Here is an 18,772-nt window from a genome sequence, read left to right on the forward strand (position 1 = left end):
AGAGAAAGTGCGTGAAATCGGCGGAGCTGACCACCGCGGGGATGGAGAGGGTCGATGGGTGCGGGAGCTGTCAAAAAGCTTTTCCTCATGCAACCGTGCATAACCAACCGCTTGAGACAGTGAACTGGGTTGGTGTGCAATGACGTCACGGCGGAGCTCCGGTTTCAAGCCCGAGATGAAGCAACTCAAGAGGAAGGAGGGTTGCAATCCCACAATCCGATTTGCCAAGGACTCAAACTCAGTCAGGTAAGAAGTCACCGAAGAGGATTGAGTGAGTTTGAAAAGCTTACCACGTGGGTCGTCGAATGCTGTGGGTGCAAAACGGTTCTCCAGGGCCTGCACCATCTGATTCCAAGAGTGGATCTGACCGTTACGGTACATCCATTAAAACCACACAAGGGCCGGACCATCCAAATAGAAAGAAGCGACCGTGATATGTTCCTCCTCCGGCGTATTATGATACTTAAAGAACTGAGTGATTTTGAAAATCCAGCCTAAAGCGTCGGAGCTGTCGAAACGAGGGACGTCAAGCTTGAGGAAGTGAAATTGGGAAGAAGAGGAGTCAAGATTGTTGATTGGAAGCGGAGAGGGAGAAGAAGTGGGGTTGTGGTGTTCCAAGGCGGAAAGACGAAGACCCACCTCATGGAATTGGGTGGTAACAGAGTCCTGAAAAAAGAGAGTCTGGAGAGCATCTCATCCATTTTCTCAGACTGCGTTTTACGAGGACCGTCGGCCATGAGGAGAGACGGCAATGAAAGCACCAGTGTTAAATAAAAGGGATTGCTCTGAGTTCGAGGACAGGCAACCTCCTATAGAAATTAGCAAGAAAGGAAATGAGGGTAAACTATTCTCCCCTTTTTCATTCCACCGCAACAGATATATAACAGAAAGGATTCTATCAATCAACCTGCAAGATCCATGACCTCACTACGGACAAACAACCAAAACTAACTTGCTTCTAGAATATGATGACATAGCAAAACTATTTAACAAATAAAGCATTTACTAATAATAGATAAATCCTTGAATTCCCTTAGTTTTGTGGATCTGTCTTTTGGGCCTGATATCCTCACTTGCTTCAGCTGCTATCTCTGGACTTTCTTCAATAGTAATTGGGCCTTGATATGTAACAGTCCTAGTTTTGTAATGATAGTAGACATTACAATCTGGTGATTACCTTTTGTATGGACTACGTTAGATTTTGTTTAGATGACTTTGTATTTTGTAATGGGTTAGAATACCACTTTTACTCTCCTAAATTTATTTTGCTTATAAAAAAAATGATGAAAATACATGTGATTTGTGAACAAACCTAAGAATCCCATTAGCTGTCACAAAAGTTTATACATAGTACGTACAAGCTTATAAAAGTGAAGTCAACTAATTCAACAGCCATTTTCTTTGTTAGTCTTTACCAAAATTGCATCAGCTTGAGAGAAAATTTTATACGTGTCTCACGAACAAATCTCTTTTTATTTGAAAGTCTCCTATAACTTATGAAAGATAATACAGTACAACACAAATACAATGAGCATTTTAACTTGAGAAATGTCACCAATAATCTCAGAGTTGCATGCTCCTAATTTCACCAGCCACCTATATCACTCGAGTTATATCCGAGTACCTCAACTACAATTTAATTTTAGTTCAGCACAAACAAAACCGCTTAATAAATTCTAACAGGGCTTAAGGATAAAGCTCAATAAGTGACCTAAAACCGAATGTAGGAAATATCTTGTAATATTTGAAGCCCGCATCCATAAAAAGACGCTTCCAATCCTTTTCATCTCTCTCTTTTCCATTGAGACTGGTCATCATAATTACGTCACATAAAAGTTTTACTTCTGTCATTTCATGTTCATCTTGCTTCTCATTTATAACAATATCTATTATGATCACCTTTCCTCCTTTTCCTCTGCCTGAAATAGCATCTTTACAATTTTTGAGTATTTTTATGCAATCATCATCACCCCAATTGTGTAACACCCACTGCAAAAATAACAATAGTAAAAATAACAATTTTTGAGTATTTTTATTTGCTGAATTAAGAAATGCACCTGTATATGAAAGTATTGTAAGAATTAAGACCTACCCAAGTATAGTAATGTTAGCCACACTCCTTTTAATATTAATTTATTGAAAATCACAAATTTTATGGATCTCACATTTTATTTAATAAATCTAATTTAATCAATAGTAAAAAGGGTGTTTCTATAAAATTTTAACCAATAATAAAAAAAGTATTATTATAAAAAAGAATATTAAAAAAAGTGTCGACATTTCTCAATAATAGAAAGGGTATTACTATAAAAGTTTAACCAATAATAAAAAAGATATTAGTATAAAAAAGAGTGTTAGAAAGAGATTTCTCATACATGTATTAGATAAAATTAAGAGAAAACATGCCACCATAATTCTTCATTTATAGTTATTACCTTCAGTAAAATTGCATCAGCTTGAGGGATGGATTTGAGCATGTTCCCGCTAACAAAACTGAGATTTTTGTTTCCTGTTAAGCCATCAACAACCTGTGGAAGGTCCAAGACTATGTATTTCAAGTTAGGAAAGGCCTCACAAATAATCTTAGCTGTGTTTCCAGTTCCACCGCCAACATCAACTATGGAATCCAGCCCTTCAAAAACAGATTTACAATCTCTCAAAGCCAACCTCATCACATGAGAATCACTCTCCATCGCCTCATTGAAGGCCTGCATATGAGTGGGAGTTTGATGAACAAAATCCCAATAGCCCCTTGGACCCAATGCAGTCTCAATAATTGTGCGGTCCTCTCCACAAGTCCATTTCCCCAACTGATGGTACACACCAACAAGAGTAGGGTCGTTTAGGAACCCAACCATTGCAGATAAACAATGGTCAGTGCCACTCACAAGGAGTTGTGAGGTTGGAGTAAGAGCATATGCTTCTTCCTTGCTCTCATAAACTTTTATGATTGCAAAGAAACCATTGTGTGCCAATAAACGCATGAGGCGTTGGACACATGTAGCTTTAGCTTGTGGAACCTCAAGAGCTGATACAAGGTCAGAAAGAGTAATGGGTTGGCCATGGTTGTGGATTACATTAGGTATGCCAAGTTCAACGGCCCACTTGATTGACATGGGATTCAGGAAGCTATACATCACTCTGTATAACTGAGCTTGAGCTTGGAACAGCTCGGTTGCACTGTCTCCACTCATGAAAGCCATTGAAATGAGAATGCTAATGCTGATTGAGCTTTGTTTGTGTTTGGAACTTGTCACTTGCTATGTTGCTCTCGACTCAACTTTGGTTCTTTATATACTGATTGATCGGCATCCATTACAGTAAATTGCTGAACTAATATTTGTTGAGACTTACCTGATTCTTATTGTTTCAGATAAATGTTAGTAACACGTGCCTCACATTCCTTTAATAATTGTTGACTTACCTGATTATTATTGTTCAGATAAATGTTAGTAACATGTGTCTCACATTCAGGGACGGATGCACGTATATGTGGGGCAAATGCCAAACTAAATTTTCATATCAATTATATATATATATATATATATATATATATATATATATATATATATACATATATATATTTTAATAAAATATTTTAATTTATTATTTTAAAAAAGTTAAATGTCTCCATTATTCTCTTGTTGTTTTATTATGTAAAAAAATAAAATTAATAAATTAATATTTTGAAATATTTTTATGATATATATTATTAATAAAAGGAATATTTTTTCTTATTATATATAAATTTTAAATATTTTATTCTTCTAATAATTTTTAGATAACTTTCTTTCATTATCTTTTATTTATCTATTCTCTATTTTTTTAAATTTTAATAATATTTAATTTTTAAATATTTTATTTTTTAAATAATGACTATTACTTTTTTATTTTAAAATAGATATATTTTATATCTTATTTTTTCTAATATATTTTTATATATAATATTAATTATAATTATTAAGTCAATAAAAGAGTGATAATTGACCCAATTAAATTTATATTATATTATTTTTAAGAAAAAAGTTAAAATTTTAATATAAAAGATAAATGATTAATTGATTATTTAATTATTTACATAAATATTTTAGAAATTTTGAAAAAAATTATATAAGACTTTTTAGAGAATGATTATAATATATATTTATATTTTAAAGGATATTTTTTTAGAAAATAAAAAAAATAAAAAAATATTAAATTAGATATTTAATATTATAAATCGATATTTAAGGATTTCTGGCCGTCACTGCTGACATTCCTTTTATTGCCTTCCTCTTACTATTTAATATATAATATCACATTACATTCATGTGGCGATAACTTTGTATGGTAAAGTTTTTGTCTTCTGCTACCTTTCGAGAATATCCAGGAACCACATACACCGCCATAGGATGACCATCCTATGTTGTTGCATTATTTTATAACCGCTGCAGTAAATCAAGGCTAAGAAAAATGTTGTGTTTTAATATAATTACAATATTAAAAAATACAAACATTAATGCATGCATATGTGTTAGATGCAACTGCAGTTATGTTTTAAAGGCAGGGGATCCTAAGGATATTTCTCTCGTCATTGGAGACCAAAATTAAAACGTGATTTGACATGCTTGTCAATTTTTATTTGCTCAAGTCACGCTGCATGTTCTTTGAACTGTATACGTGTGAACACTGAACAATATTCCCTTCTTCTGTTTCTGCATGCTTTGTCAAGTTTGTACTAATCTATATGTTGAAAGACAATTGTTAACACTCTTGTGAATAGGCATATGATCTTCTGTTCTCTGTTTTACTTGCGGTCTAAGAATTGAAATCAAATATTGCGGTTGCCATTATAGACTAATTAGTTTGAAAGTCTTTTTTTAGGAGAAATAGGTACATAAATGTGTTATATACTCAAAAGAAAAGTTTTCTTTCTTTTAATGGAAAAAAAGTATTGCTCATAATATTTTTTATGATAAAATTATATTTTTATTATTTATCTTATATTTTGAATTTATTTTAGTTTTTTATTTTTTGAATTTATGTCGATGTAGTCTTTTTTAATTCTTTTTTAATTAATTTAAGACTTCAAACACATTTTTACTAGATTCACTTGTATAAAAACCGTTAAATGTAATTAAAGTTGGAATCCAAAGTTTTATATACATGGTAAAAATAAAAAAAAATTTAAAAATTTATTTTTATATTATTTTATAGTTATTCATGAAATATATTCTTCATATAAATTTCACTATGTTTATTACTCTTTTGGATTTAAACTTGAATTGTATTTCATGATTTTCAAATGAGTGAATCTAATGTTACAAGTTTTACGTCTTGAATTGATCCAAAATTGATTCAACATTGTATGCAAGATTAAAAATGATCCTTGTTTTAAAATGAACAAATTGAGCCAATATAAAAAGATAAAAATTCAAAATGGACATTTGAATAGATAAAGGATCACATTGGATCTAAAAAATAAGATAAAGGACTACAAGTATAATTTAACTTAATTGTATTAATTCAAATAAGATTAGCTTATGTAAAAGAGATATTTAAGTCTTTTAAAAAAATAAAAATAAGTTATATTATCATATATTTAAAATTCTGTGAAGTTGGATGAGTATAGGCCAACTTCTCTAATTACATGTCTATATTAGGTGTTGTAAAAAGTATTGTCAAATAGGTTAAGGAAGGTAATTTTAAAGGTCATTTCTAAAAATCAAATATTTATAAAGGAGAGGCAAATACTTGATGAAGTGCTTATAGCCAATGAGATTGTTGATGAATCAAGGAGGAAAGGAAAAAGAATTATTACACTTTAAGGTAGATTTTGAGAAAACATGATTTAGTATGTTGGGGTTTTTAATGCATATGATGGAGGTATGGGATTTGGTGGAAAATGGTGTGGATGGATCAAAAAATGTTTGAAGATAACAAGAGTGTCTATTTAGGTAAATGGTAGCCCAATGGAAGAATTCAATATAGGGAGGTCTTTGCCAAGGAGATCCATTAACTCATTTCCTATTTATAATTGTAGCATGTGTTAGTGTTTTGATAAATAAAAAAAACTATTAAGAAAGACTTTTTTAATAGTTATAGTATTAGGTATGATGGACCTTGTGTTTCACATCTTCAATTTGCATATGATGCCCTTATAGCACTACAAAAAAATCAAGTTTTAGCGACCACCAAAATCGGTCGCTATTTAGGTAAATTCAGTCGCTGTTACATTTAGCGACCGAAAAAATCCGTCGCTAAAACCCTGGTCGCTATTTTAAATAGCGACCGAAATTTTTTCCGTCGCAATTTAGCGACCGAAAAATCAGTCGCTAGACATTAAAAATCCGTCGCTAATATTTTGGTCTCCAAACTTCTCGAGACCAATTTTGCGACCGATTTTTTTGGTAGCAATTTCCGTCGCTAATTTTTTTTATTTATTAATAAAAATATTTTAAAAATCAGTCTCTAAATCGGTCGCTAAAAACCTGAAATAGCTACGAATAAATTCGGTCGCTATTTCGGTCGCTAAAAATTTAAAATAACTACAACTTATTTTGGTCACTATTTCGGTCGCTAATAACTTGAAATAGCTACGAATTATTTCAGTCGCTATTTCGGTCGCTAAAAGCTTGAATTAGCTACAAATCATTTCGGTCGCTATTTCAGTCGCTAAAAACTTGAATTAGCTACAAATTCTTTTGGTCGTTATTTTGGTCGCTAATGTTAACCAGTATTTTTAAATTCTTTTTAAATTATAAATTTATACCTGTTAACGAATATGAAATTAACAATATATTTATTACACAATTTATAATAATAAACTAGAACATACTAAAAGACATAATCTCATCGATGTAAATTTATATTATAGTAAAAACTAAATAAAATATAAGCATGTCAATATAGTATGCTAAAAACACAATAATAACATAAAACGTTTAAACTTCAACAAAGTAATAGTGAAATACAATAAAATATCCTGAAACAAGTAAAATAAAGAAGCTTAATTAAGGGTCTTCTGCTATGTCATCAAGAGCATCATCAACAGCATGGTCAGGATCATCTGGGGTAGTACTCGGTGCAGTTGGCCTTAAAGGGTCAATGTTGAGATGGCGTAATATATACTACATCCGCTCATCATGTTGTCGTATATGCTCTTCCAATGCTTTTTCCTTTGCTCGACTTCAATTAGACGCTCCTTATATTTCTCCTAAAAAAATAAAAAATATTATTTCAACAAAAATTAAAATATCGCTAATATTCTTTGATTTTAATTCAGCAAATAATTGTTATTTTACAGCAAATAATTCAACAAATAATTCCAACAATTTCTATAAAAAAATGAATTGATAGATTCACACCAGGAGAGTCCATGATATTTGGAGAGTCCTCTTGAAAAGCCACTGCTCTTCCTACAGAAAGCATCACGCATCACGCATCACGCATCACGCATAAGCAGCAGAAGTAGGATACAATGTTAGAAGGCATTGTGAAGTATATATACACACACCTTCATAAAGATGCAAGGTACTCTTCTCTAGACACATTCTGCATTTCTTCAAGATCTCTTGTATAGTCAGTCACCTGCAGCACACACATCAAAAGTGCTATAAAAAACATTATTTTCACCAGAAGAGATTAACTAACACCCTCTTCCTATCAAAGAACACAGAATCTATAGTCTCAAGTGTCGAAACCTAGTTCCTAAGAAACTATTTCAATCTTATGCTAGTGATACCTTAGGCAAAGATCTCATAGATACCATACCCAATAGTCAATAATTAACATAAAATTAGTAAGACACAATTTTCATTATTAACATACCATCATTATTAACATACCTTCCTTGTGAAGGAAAGAAGAAAGCAACCAGTTAATGCCTCTTGGTCCAATCACAAAGCCAACAAGATTAGCCACCTTTCAAGAAATGTCACGGTATTTAAATTAGATATGGTTACTCAAGTCAACATGTAAACTAAAAAACCATTTACCACTCTTTGAATAATCACTTCCTTTTTGGTGTGGATTTGTGAGATAATTGGCTCAAGTATCAACATTTGAGTGTAATTGGTTCCACTAGTATTTACGTGTGAAATTGAACATCAAATTTGTAGTATAAAAGGTTTTGCACTGGATCAATAGGTTCAACAACTGGCCCCATTAAATGTCATTCTTTTACTCTCTCGGGTAGCCAAAAGCCAAAAACATTGACGTGGATGTTACATAAAAAATAAAAATAAAAATTTATGATATTCATATATGCTCTAAGGGCATTCAAAGACAAACCATGAGGCAAGTAATTGTGACTGCACCGGCAACAACACTGAGTTCACGAAATATGCACTCTCATAAAGAACTTCGGGCCTGATAATCAAATTTATCTCCATGTTAGACAGCAAGAATCACAGCATGGCCCAATGAAAAATTAGAAGATGAAAGCGTGGATATGCATTACCTGAAATGCTTTGGCCGCTGATTTTATGTCAATAGATCTCATCATTGAAGCACAAAAAGGATAAAACAACATGTTGATTTGGTGTCTTTCAACACAAACTCATTATTGCAAATGCCTATACTCATGTGCTCTTGTAGTTAAATGATCATGTTGATTTAGTGTATAAACGATAACTGGAAATAATGAACCTATTAAGTAGTTTAGTGAGTGCTACTAGCCTGCTTTAATGGCATCTGCGGCAGCTTCTTCTGGCGTTGATGTGTAGTGTTGGTTATCATAGAACACACCAAGGATTCTATACATATAAATTAATTTAACATGAAAAAGTTTTAAAAGTAGTTATTAATATCATTTAACATTTTAAATAAAATATAACAATAAGTGCTAAATATTTAATGATAAAATTAATAATCATAGATTATTATATTGTAACGACAGTGATCATTGATTTGGGTACTCATGGTACAAAGCAACAAGCTAATCAACAGAGAAAATATAATTCGATTTGAAAGAGAAATTCATTACTATTACTTTTAAATTCACTATGAAGACAATGAGAAAAACGTATCAAACCCATTAGGCATCATCCTACCACTACATGGTAAAAGATAAAAGAGATACCTATCTGTACCTCTCACTAGGCTTAACCATTAATTTGACATGCCAAAAGAGATTTCACTGTGCCTTGTAAATTTTTTCTACAAATTATGATTAAAACACCAAATTCAGCTTTTGAAAAAGATTTAAAAACTCAAAGTATTAGCAACCCAAAAACAAATTAAAGATCAAAGAAATACCTTATCAATTCTATTTATTACACAATTAAAGCAAGGGAAGTATTAATTCAAAATAATGATCTAATTAAAAGAAAATCATGTCCAAGAGAACATAGAAACTAATATTCAAACTTTTATTTTTGTCCTTACTGTTGAACTTCTAATTAGATTGAAAAAAAATATATTTAAATATGAATTGCAACAGGATTCACATAAGCAGAGGAACCAACACCCATGACTTAGATTCAAAATAATATTTATCCTTATTTAAACTTGTATAATTAGAAAAGAAAGAATTATTAGAATTATTATATACTAGAGTATTATCATATTTAACAACTTTATTAGAATTATTATATACTAGATTATAGCTGATTTTTATAGACATATTGCCAAGTACAGGCGTTATTGGACTAGTTAGCATGTTTCCATGAAGGTACCTAATTAAATGAAGAAATCACGCAACAAGAAAAATAAGGTAAGGATTCTTACACAGTAAAAAGTTAGAATCAGTTTTCTAGGCCTTTGCATATGGCAATAGTTGATATAGCTGGCATGTCAACTATGATCTAAAGAACCGCAGCCACAATAGAAACAGGAAAATATCACAGCCTGCATCAAAACAGATAAAAGAAACATCATTGAAATTTCATAACAGATGGTGCAATGTCATGAGTCATGTATTTAGAATACTTTTTTATAGCCACAATTTTGTTTTGAAGTTCCCAAAATCTACCAATGCAGCTCACTCATTAGACTTTCCAATAGGGTGTTTATCTAGAAAAACTCTATCATAATGTGGCTTTCGTTAGATATTTTGGCATTATATTTCATGAACTTTGTCCTTGAAAATTGTCACCAAATCACAAGCGCACACTAGCAATTCCTTTTGGTGTTGATGGATCGATAAAGATGGACTTATAAGCAATCATTTTTTCTCCACATAACACGAATATATCATCTTGAGAAAGAAACAAGATGCTGCCACTTTTTCCAAGTGAAGATATGTCCCTTAGACCATAACCACCACAAATGGATATCATGTACTCTACAACATCTAATTTAAACATGTCTCTCAAAAATTCTTGGAAATATATGCTTATGTAATTATGCAGAGAAAAAAGAAAATAAAAAGGATGTTATAGAAAGCTACAGGCATTGAAAATTCCAACCATATATAGCTTAGCACAAAGATTCTGCTCTGTACCTTTTTGCCAGCATCAGATCTTTCCACCACGCACACCGATAGAACAGGACTCACCTTGAATAACTGTCAAGTTAAACCACAAATTAACAATAATTAACAAATTCTAATGAAGATTATCGTCTCATTCACTGAATGCTTCGCCATTCAGTGAATAAAAGAAAGCGACACGCAGCATTAGAATTCAAAGAAAAATAACAAGTAAACGCCGAGAAAAAAGAAACTCAAAATTAACCTTGCCGCCGTATTAGATAAAACAAACAGTTTGATAGCTGAAAAACGTTTTGATTATTCTTGCATTTGCTAGGAATAAAAGCAGAAGGTGAAAATGAACCTGAACAGTTCGAGGATCGACACTGAGGGGAATCTGGTGAGATTGGTTATGAATTTGGAGACCGTCAGAGTCGAAGCGAGCAATTCCCGGCGAAGCGGAAGAAGGAGGTGAAGAGAGGTCGGAAACTGAGGCCAAAGCGAACTCTCGGTGCTTCCACTTTTGCCCTAACGAATCCTCCATTATCTTATTCTTCTCTCTTTCGTTCTCCACCAAACCACAACTCTCTTTGTATTTCAAGCATGACGCGTGCAGCTATGTGAGTGATAGTAATTAGTTATATAACTAGGGTTTGGGGGTTCCAAAAATTGAGAGCCGCCAGAGGAGCGGAGAAGAGAGGGCTTTGTTCTATGCTTTGGTGAGTTACTGTGTCAGCTATATGGGGTTTTTATTCCGCCTAGGAGAAGGGTTTATTTTTTTTACTACATTAATTAATTAATTAGTTATTCTGAATTATTTTATTTTATTAATTATTCTGAGTCATGAATACATTTTTAGACTCTATCGTAAGTTACTAAAATGAATGATAAATAAGATTAAATTGAAAGTTTTCTAACGTAAGTTATTAAAATAATGCATGTTTTCTCTTCATTTTTAAAAATAATATTATATTTTATTCAACACGTCCAATTAAATATTCAATTCGGACAACAAAAGGTCAAAAGATAATAAAATATTCTAATTAAGTAAATTAAATAAATTAAATTAAATTAATTAAATTAAATCTTATAATCGTTATTTTTTTAATGATATTAAATTAAATATTCTAATTATTTTATAATAAATTAAAATGAAAAGATAATAAAATATTTTAACTGATATTTCAAATAAAACACATTAAAATATTATAATCAAAATAAATTCAGTATTAAATTAAAAGATTATAAAAATCATAACTAAAACTATAATAAATATTCTGATATTAAATATTTGTATAAAGAAATTGCTACAGATTTTAGAATTTATTTATTATATTTTATAATCAAAACATATCTAATATTAAATCAAAAGATTATAAAAATTATAATTCAAATCATAATAAATAATTTGATATTAAATTTATTATATATTAAAATTAATTAAATATTTTTATCAAAGATACTGATACAGATTTTAGATTTTATTTACTATGTTTTATAATCAAAAGAAATTCAATATTAAATCAAAAGATAATAAAAATTATAACTAAAATCTTAATAAATTTTCTAATATTAAATTTAGTATATATTAAAATTAATTAAATATTTGTATTTAAGAAATTATTACAGATTTTAAATATATATTTTAAAGTTTTTATTTTATTAAATTAATTGAAACTAAATTATATTTTATCACTTTTTAATAAAATAAGTGAATGATAATGAATTAATTAAAATTTTAAAATATATTTTAATTAAAAATATTTTTTTATCAATACAGTAACTAAAAGTATTATAATAAATAATTAAATTAAATAAATTAAATCTTATAATGGTTATTTTTTAATGATACTAAATTAAATATTCTAATTAATTTACAATAAATTAAAATGAAAAGATAATAAAATATTTTAACTGATATTTCAAATAAAACATATTAAAATATTATAATCAAAACAAATCCAATATTAAATCAAAAAATTATAATTAAATATTTTTTCAAAATTTAATTAAATATTTTTATCAAAGAAACTGATACAGATTTTAGATTTTATTTACTATATTTTATAATTAAAAGAAATCCAATATTAAATTATAAGATAATAAAAATTATAAGTTTCTGTATTATATATATATATATATATATATATATATATATATATAATTACTTTCAACAGAATATCAATGAATCAAATTGGTGTAGCGGTTTCGTGGTTGGCCCAACATTACCCAGAGGACCCAGGATCGAAACCTGGCTGTGTAATTTTAGATATTCATAACGCGGGAAAGCCACTCTAATTTAAAATTTAATAAAAAAATTTAGCGACCGATTTTAATTCGGTCGCTAAGTTTGTTTGTATTGTTTAGCTACCGAAATTTAATCAGTCGCTAAAAATTTCAAAAGTTTAGTTTTAGCGACCGAATTAAATTCGGTCGCAATTTTTTGATAATTTTTTCAAAATTGGTCGCTAATTCCGTCGCAAATTATGTTTTCATCAAACAAAATTAAACAGCGACCGATTTAGCGACCGATTTTCTTGCTACCACTGTAATCCGTCGCTAATTCGGTCGCAAAACAGCGACTGATAAAATTCGGTCGCTAAATCGGTCGCTACATTAATCGGTCGCTAATTCAGTCGCAAAATAGCGACCGAAAAATTTCGGTCGCTAATTTCGGTCACTATTTTGTATTTTTCTTGTAGTGTAGTAAGGGAAAAATCTTGAGAAAATGTGTGGGCTACAAAATTTTTTCTACAACTCTTTGATTTGATTTATGGTTGAAAGGTGAATGTTGTTAATGAATGCATGATAGATGCAACAACTATTTTGAATTGTAAGGTTGGAGTACTACCTCTTAAATACTTGGGATTACCAATAGGAGTTAATCCAAGAAAGAAAGACATGTGGAAATCAATAGTAAAATTAGTGAGAAACAAGTAAATGTCTTGGGAAAACAAACACATTTCAGCAAGTTGAAGGGTGATTTTAATCAAATCAGTCTTGTTGTCTTTTTTGATTTACTTCTTTTCTTTTTATTGGCTCCAAAAGATATTATTTCTAAACTTGAATCTTTGTTTAAAAAAAATTTAGTGGGGTGGGAACACAGAAAAGCATAAAGTTCATTGGGTGGCGTGGGAGAAGGTGTGTAGAGAGAAGGATGAAGGAGGTTTGAGAATAAGAAATCTTAGAGCTTTTAATTTGGTATTGTTAGAAAAATGGCATTGGAGAATGAAATCTTATGGTATAGGGTGCTTAGAGGGAAATGTGCTAATAGAGAAGAAGGATGGGTGAGTAGTGGGACGAGTTGCTCATATTGGTGGAGTAATATCAATAGAGTGGAAGACGATTCAAATTTCCAAGAGAGGTGGCTTTCAAGGTTGATGTATAAGAGAGTTTGGGTAATAAAACTTTGTTTTGGCATGATCCATGGGAGGAGGGTAGAGTTCTAAAAGATAGATTTCAAAGATTATATAGTGTAGCTCAAGTTAAGGGGTGAAGGTAGGAGATGTATGTAAGTGGTATGAGGGGAGGTGGGATGGTACTTAGGAGTGAAGGAGGTTGTTGTTTGAATAGGAAAATGAGTTGTTCTTAGAGTTGGAAGAGGTGTTGAGAAATGTTAGGAGGGTGGGGGGTGAGGATGATTGTTGGGTTTGGAGACATGAAAAATCGGGACAATTTTTTGTTAAATCGACATATAAGACAATTATGACTAATAAGAGGGGAGATACAAAAAAGTTTTTTGAGAAGATGTGGGTGAGAGGAATACCGTTGAAGGTACAATTTTTTATTTGGAAGGTTACACAAGATTGAATAGCATTGTCAAAGAATCTTTTCTTGAGGAAGATAGTGGGTGGATACAAATGACTTATCATGTTAATGATGTGGTATGGAAATAGAAGATACTAGTCATATTTTTTTTGGTTGTCACATAACAAGAGAGGTTTTATGAAATTTTAAAATGATGGCATGAATGTACAACTTTGCATGAGGATGTTTGATTGAATTTCTTCCAATTTGGTGGGTTATTCGGATGTGGTGAGGGCAGAAAACATAGATGGTTTAAAATATATTTTTCAATTTTTGTGGGTATTCGGAAGGCTCGAGATGATTTCATATGTGCTGGGGAAAAAAGAAGGATGTAGAAGAGATAATTGAAGTTATCAAATTTCACTCTTGGGAATAAAATAAGGCGTTGGAGGATTTTCATTATCCTTTTCCTAACTAGATTATGAATCCTAGATACTCTTTAGGCTTGTTAGACATTTGTGTTGATATTTTTAATAAAGTCTTTGGGAGGGTTGTTGTGTTATGAGTTGGGGTGTGTGTGTGTGGAGGGGGGAGGATGGAGAATTGGATGTTAATAGTATGGTTGGATGTGTTGAGTATGGTCAGTCCATCTACCTATATAGTGTCATGTTTTAAGAGAAAGTTTTGAGATGTGAATGGAGGTTTTTTGTTGGGGTGGTGGGGAAACAAAATAAGGAAGAATGATGTGGAGATTATGCAAATGCCACATAATAACTACATGTGCAATAGATTTGAATCAATTCAGTTTTGATCAACAACCCATATTATAAAGCTTCAAATTTGGAGTTCAGTAATGGATGAGGACTTAAAGCACTATTCTATTTTTTATTTTAATGATACAAGTACTTGGGTTGAACGTGTAAGGCTCAAAATCTAGTTTTATACATAAAATTTGTGATAAGATTTTGAAACATGAATGGATCATTTTAAAACAAGTATAGGAAAGAAATAAGAACTTAACTCTAACCACGACCCACCGATAGAATCAAAGTTGTCAAAAGAAAAGTGTGACCCTAACTACAGTTTGCCGGTAGAACCAACACTATCAAGCATAGTTTTAAAAATCGGACCGGTCATCGAACCGGTTAAGGTCTGGATCAGTGGGTTAAAGGTTAAACCGGTAGGTCACAAGTTGAACTGCATGACTCAATTTTTATTAAAAAAATATTCATATTAAATATATTTTATACTTCTAAATTTTAATAAATTCATATCTTATTTTAAATTTCAAATTTTCTAACTTATTTAAAATTATTTTTATTTTTATTTTGTAAAAAAATACATAAAAAATTACATGTTAAATTGTATATTAATACAAATTAAAAATATAAACAATATGTACATATATAATATGCTTGCAATTGATATCACAAAATAATATATGTAATATCTACATAGATATTATATTATTAAATATATAATTTAAAATTAATAATATACTATAAAAGTTATTTAAGTTGTATATATTGCAAATAAATACATTAGAACAAGTAGTCATTGTTATATTTAATAAGACTCTTTGTTCTTTCATTAAGAGATTCAATTTTCATTATTATTTTTGTGGTTTATGGTCCCTTAAAAAAATTAAAAAAAAAAGAAAGAAAAAAAAGTGGTTGAACCGGTTTGACCCACCAGTTTACCGGTTGAACCGAAAAATTGACCGGTTTAATCTGGTTTGAAACGGGTTAACTGCATAACCGATCCAACTTAAGATTCAAACCGGCTGGACCACCGACTCCCGGTCCAACCGGTCTGACCGACCGGTTCGATCCGGGTTTTAAATTGCTGCTATAAAGTTCTAATCCAAGAACAAAAGAAAAACTCTCACAAAGAGAAAACTCAAATGTGTATTGATTTCAAATTTGCCTTGGATGCTTACAAGAGAGTCCTATTTAAAGAATAGGATAACAACCTCTCACTTAATTGAATTAAATTCCCACTAAACCCTACTACGTCTTCATTAGACATTTAAGTCCCGCCATCATTTATTTTCCATTAAGTAGCCTAAAAGACATGGAAAACCATATGATTTATTTAATAAAAATAAATAAAATTAAAATTAAAATTAAAATAAGTAAAAGGCTTAAATAACTTTTAAGTCTAAAAGCTAAATAAACCATTTAAATAAAGTCCAGCTCACTATAACATCTTTAGTAATTGGTGTTGGACTAACTGGACTCTTCAATTTATTATTTTTAACTCTTTTTGATCTTCTCCCTTTCATTGGGTCTTCTATCAATTAAAAATCATATTTTAAAGTATTGGATGTTGACAGTTGCCTCAATTTACTTGGAAGGGTCCTACAAAATTACATACCATCTCTACAAAATTTGGCTTGAAAATAGATTGTACAACTTGATCAAATTATGTGTAATAGAAATAAATTGAAGGAGGAGTCAACTCATGTTGGCTTATTAGATACAGGGTTGGCTTAATGTGAGGTTCTTCTTGACAAAAATTTGGTTGTTGGAATACTCATAGATAGTTGATTTTTAATTCGTGCATGTTTTGGGTGTTGCTAGTATATAACATTCTCTTGTAGTTTTACTTGGCAAATCATATCTTGTGATCTTGCCATTTGTTTAAATCCATGCAAATATTGTTTTATCTTATTTTAGTCATTATAATTGTTTTTTTGTCATTTATAGATCCTTAATATTTTTGTTGTGTACTATTTTAGTTCTTATTACTAATTTTAATTAATTTAGAATATTAACTAAAATAATTAAGATAATAAAGAATAATTTAAATAAAGATAATTAAATTAATTTTACACGTATAATTAAATTAAGTAGTGCATTTATTATTTTATATAAATAAGATAATTATATAATTTTTTTAATTTTTAATGTTTTAAATAGTGATTTTTATAACATTTAATTTTTTTTCTTACTATTCAATTTGTTTTTTATTTCAATATTGTAATTTTTTTAAAATATTATAATTTACTTAGATGTTTATAACATATTTTTAATATTTTAATTTCAATGCTATTTAAAATTTTAATTTATTAATATATATATATATATATATATATATATTACAGGTAGTAATTTTGTCTCCAAAGATAAAGGTAAAATATTAAAAAAAATTATAACTATTTAAGTAAATTATATTTTAGTTCCTCAATTTTTAATTAAATAATTTTAATCTTATTTAATTTATACATATTATAAAATTTGGTAATAATAAATATATTATTTAACATATAAATAAAAATGATAATATATAACTTAAATATATTAAAAATTGTATAATTATGACTTTGTGATACTAATATTATACAATTGTGATTATAGTGGAAATAAATTAGAGGACACGCCTTGAGTTCTCATTCGACCTTTATGCCACCAAAATGACCGACAACATATTTAAAATAAGAACAAGACGTATCATCTTAGTCTTGGTTGTCTTGGTGGTCGAGACAATCGAATAGACCAATGATAAGCTCATTGTTATATACGTGTACATTTATTTTACACAGAATGATCTCGACAATGTCGACTATTGAATAGATTGAAACGATCAAAACAACTTTACCTTGAAATACTTAGAGTTGTCTAACTGAAAGAAGAGAAACAAGATTAAGAGATTAACATGTCATCAATAATCATATTACCTAATTTGTAATCAAGAACTAAATGTTCAACATATCCAAACTCATTGTGATCAATATAAATAGTTACACAAATTGATGTAAAATTACTATTTATTTATTATCTTGAGCCCGTTCTAATTAAGTGTTGAAATGATTTTTTGTAGGTACCTACACTTTGGAGATCTAGGTTAGCAAAGAGTTCATAGTCCATCTTTACAGTTTCACTAATGTACCCTTCAATAGGTACAACGATATTTAAAAAATTGAAATTTCATAATTAAAATTTAAAAATTAAAATTATACATTTATGATAATTAAAGAATTAAAATTATTTAATTGAAACTATATAAGAACAAAAATGGAATTAAAATTATTTAGCAAAGAGTTCATAGTCCATATCTTTAGAGTTTCACTGATGTACCCTTCAATAGTTACAACGATATTTAAAAAATTGAAATTTCATAATTAAAATTTAAAAATTAAAGTTATACATTTATGATAATTAAAGAATTAAAATTATTTAATTGAAACTATATAAGAACAAAAATGGAATTAAAATTTATTACATAGAGGTGTAAGCGGGTCGGGGTTGGGTAAGGTTTGGATGAATCTATTATCTAACCTAATCAAAATTTAACGAGTTAAATTAGATTAGATTTTTACAATTTTTTTTAAAACTCAATTCAACCCAATCTGATCACGAACGATCAGATTAAGTTGGGTTAATCGGGTTAACATAATTAAATTTATTTATTTTTGTGAAATTTAAATATTCCAATATATATGTAAATTAATTGATACATTACTACAAATACAATGTTATTGACTATAAAAAAGATAATGATACAAATTAAATTCTAAAATAAACTTATTAATTTTTACATTATTATTAATTTAAAAAATTAATATTTATTAATACAAAATAAAATTTAAAATAAATATATTATATTATTATAATGTTATCAACCTAAAACCAT

At 29.5% G+C, this 18,772-nt stretch overlaps 2 protein-coding genes and 1 long non-coding RNA gene across 3 annotated transcripts; all 3 read right to left on the bottom strand.

Annotated features, from left to right (window-relative positions):
- Positions 1-1,450: 1,450 nt before the first annotated feature.
- On the bottom strand, positions 1,451-3,303 carry LOC109818703 (isoflavone-7-O-methyltransferase 9). Its single transcript, XM_020384234.3, has 2 exons — positions 2,436-3,303; positions 1,451-1,989 (listed from the first exon to the last, which is right to left on the bottom strand). The coding sequence occupies exons 1-2, from the start codon at positions 3,201-3,203 to the stop codon at positions 1,687-1,689; spliced, it is 1,071 nt and encodes a 356-aa protein (XP_020239823.1). The 5' UTR covers positions 3,204-3,303; the 3' UTR covers positions 1,451-1,686.
- Positions 3,304-6,888: 3,585 nt separating this feature from the next.
- Positions 6,889-8,603, bottom strand: LOC109810986 (uncharacterized). Its single transcript, XR_014432596.1, has 6 exons — positions 8,441-8,603; positions 8,272-8,349; positions 7,827-7,902; positions 7,496-7,569; positions 7,347-7,397; positions 6,889-7,195 (listed from the first exon to the last, which is right to left on the bottom strand). It is a non-coding gene; the product is annotated as an uncharacterized LOC109810986 (long non-coding RNA).
- Positions 8,604-9,708: 1,105 nt separating this feature from the next.
- Positions 9,709-11,141, bottom strand: LOC145955862 (putative histone-arginine methyltransferase 1.4). The gene is made up of 3 exons (XM_083071169.1): positions 10,755-11,141; positions 10,424-10,486; positions 9,709-9,828 (listed from the first exon to the last, which is right to left on the bottom strand). Exons 1-3 carry the CDS (start codon positions 10,932-10,934, stop codon positions 9,775-9,777), a joined length of 297 nt encoding a protein of 98 aa, XP_082927295.1. The 5' UTR covers positions 10,935-11,141; the 3' UTR covers positions 9,709-9,774.
- Positions 11,142-18,772: the final 7,631 nt, after the last annotated feature.

This window comes from Cajanus cajan, chromosome 3, assembly GCF_000230855.2.
Source record: "Cajanus cajan strain Asha chromosome 3, NIPB_CcT2T_4, whole genome shotgun sequence".
NCBI classification, from domain to species: domain Eukaryota; kingdom Viridiplantae; phylum Streptophyta; class Magnoliopsida; order Fabales; family Fabaceae; genus Cajanus; species Cajanus cajan.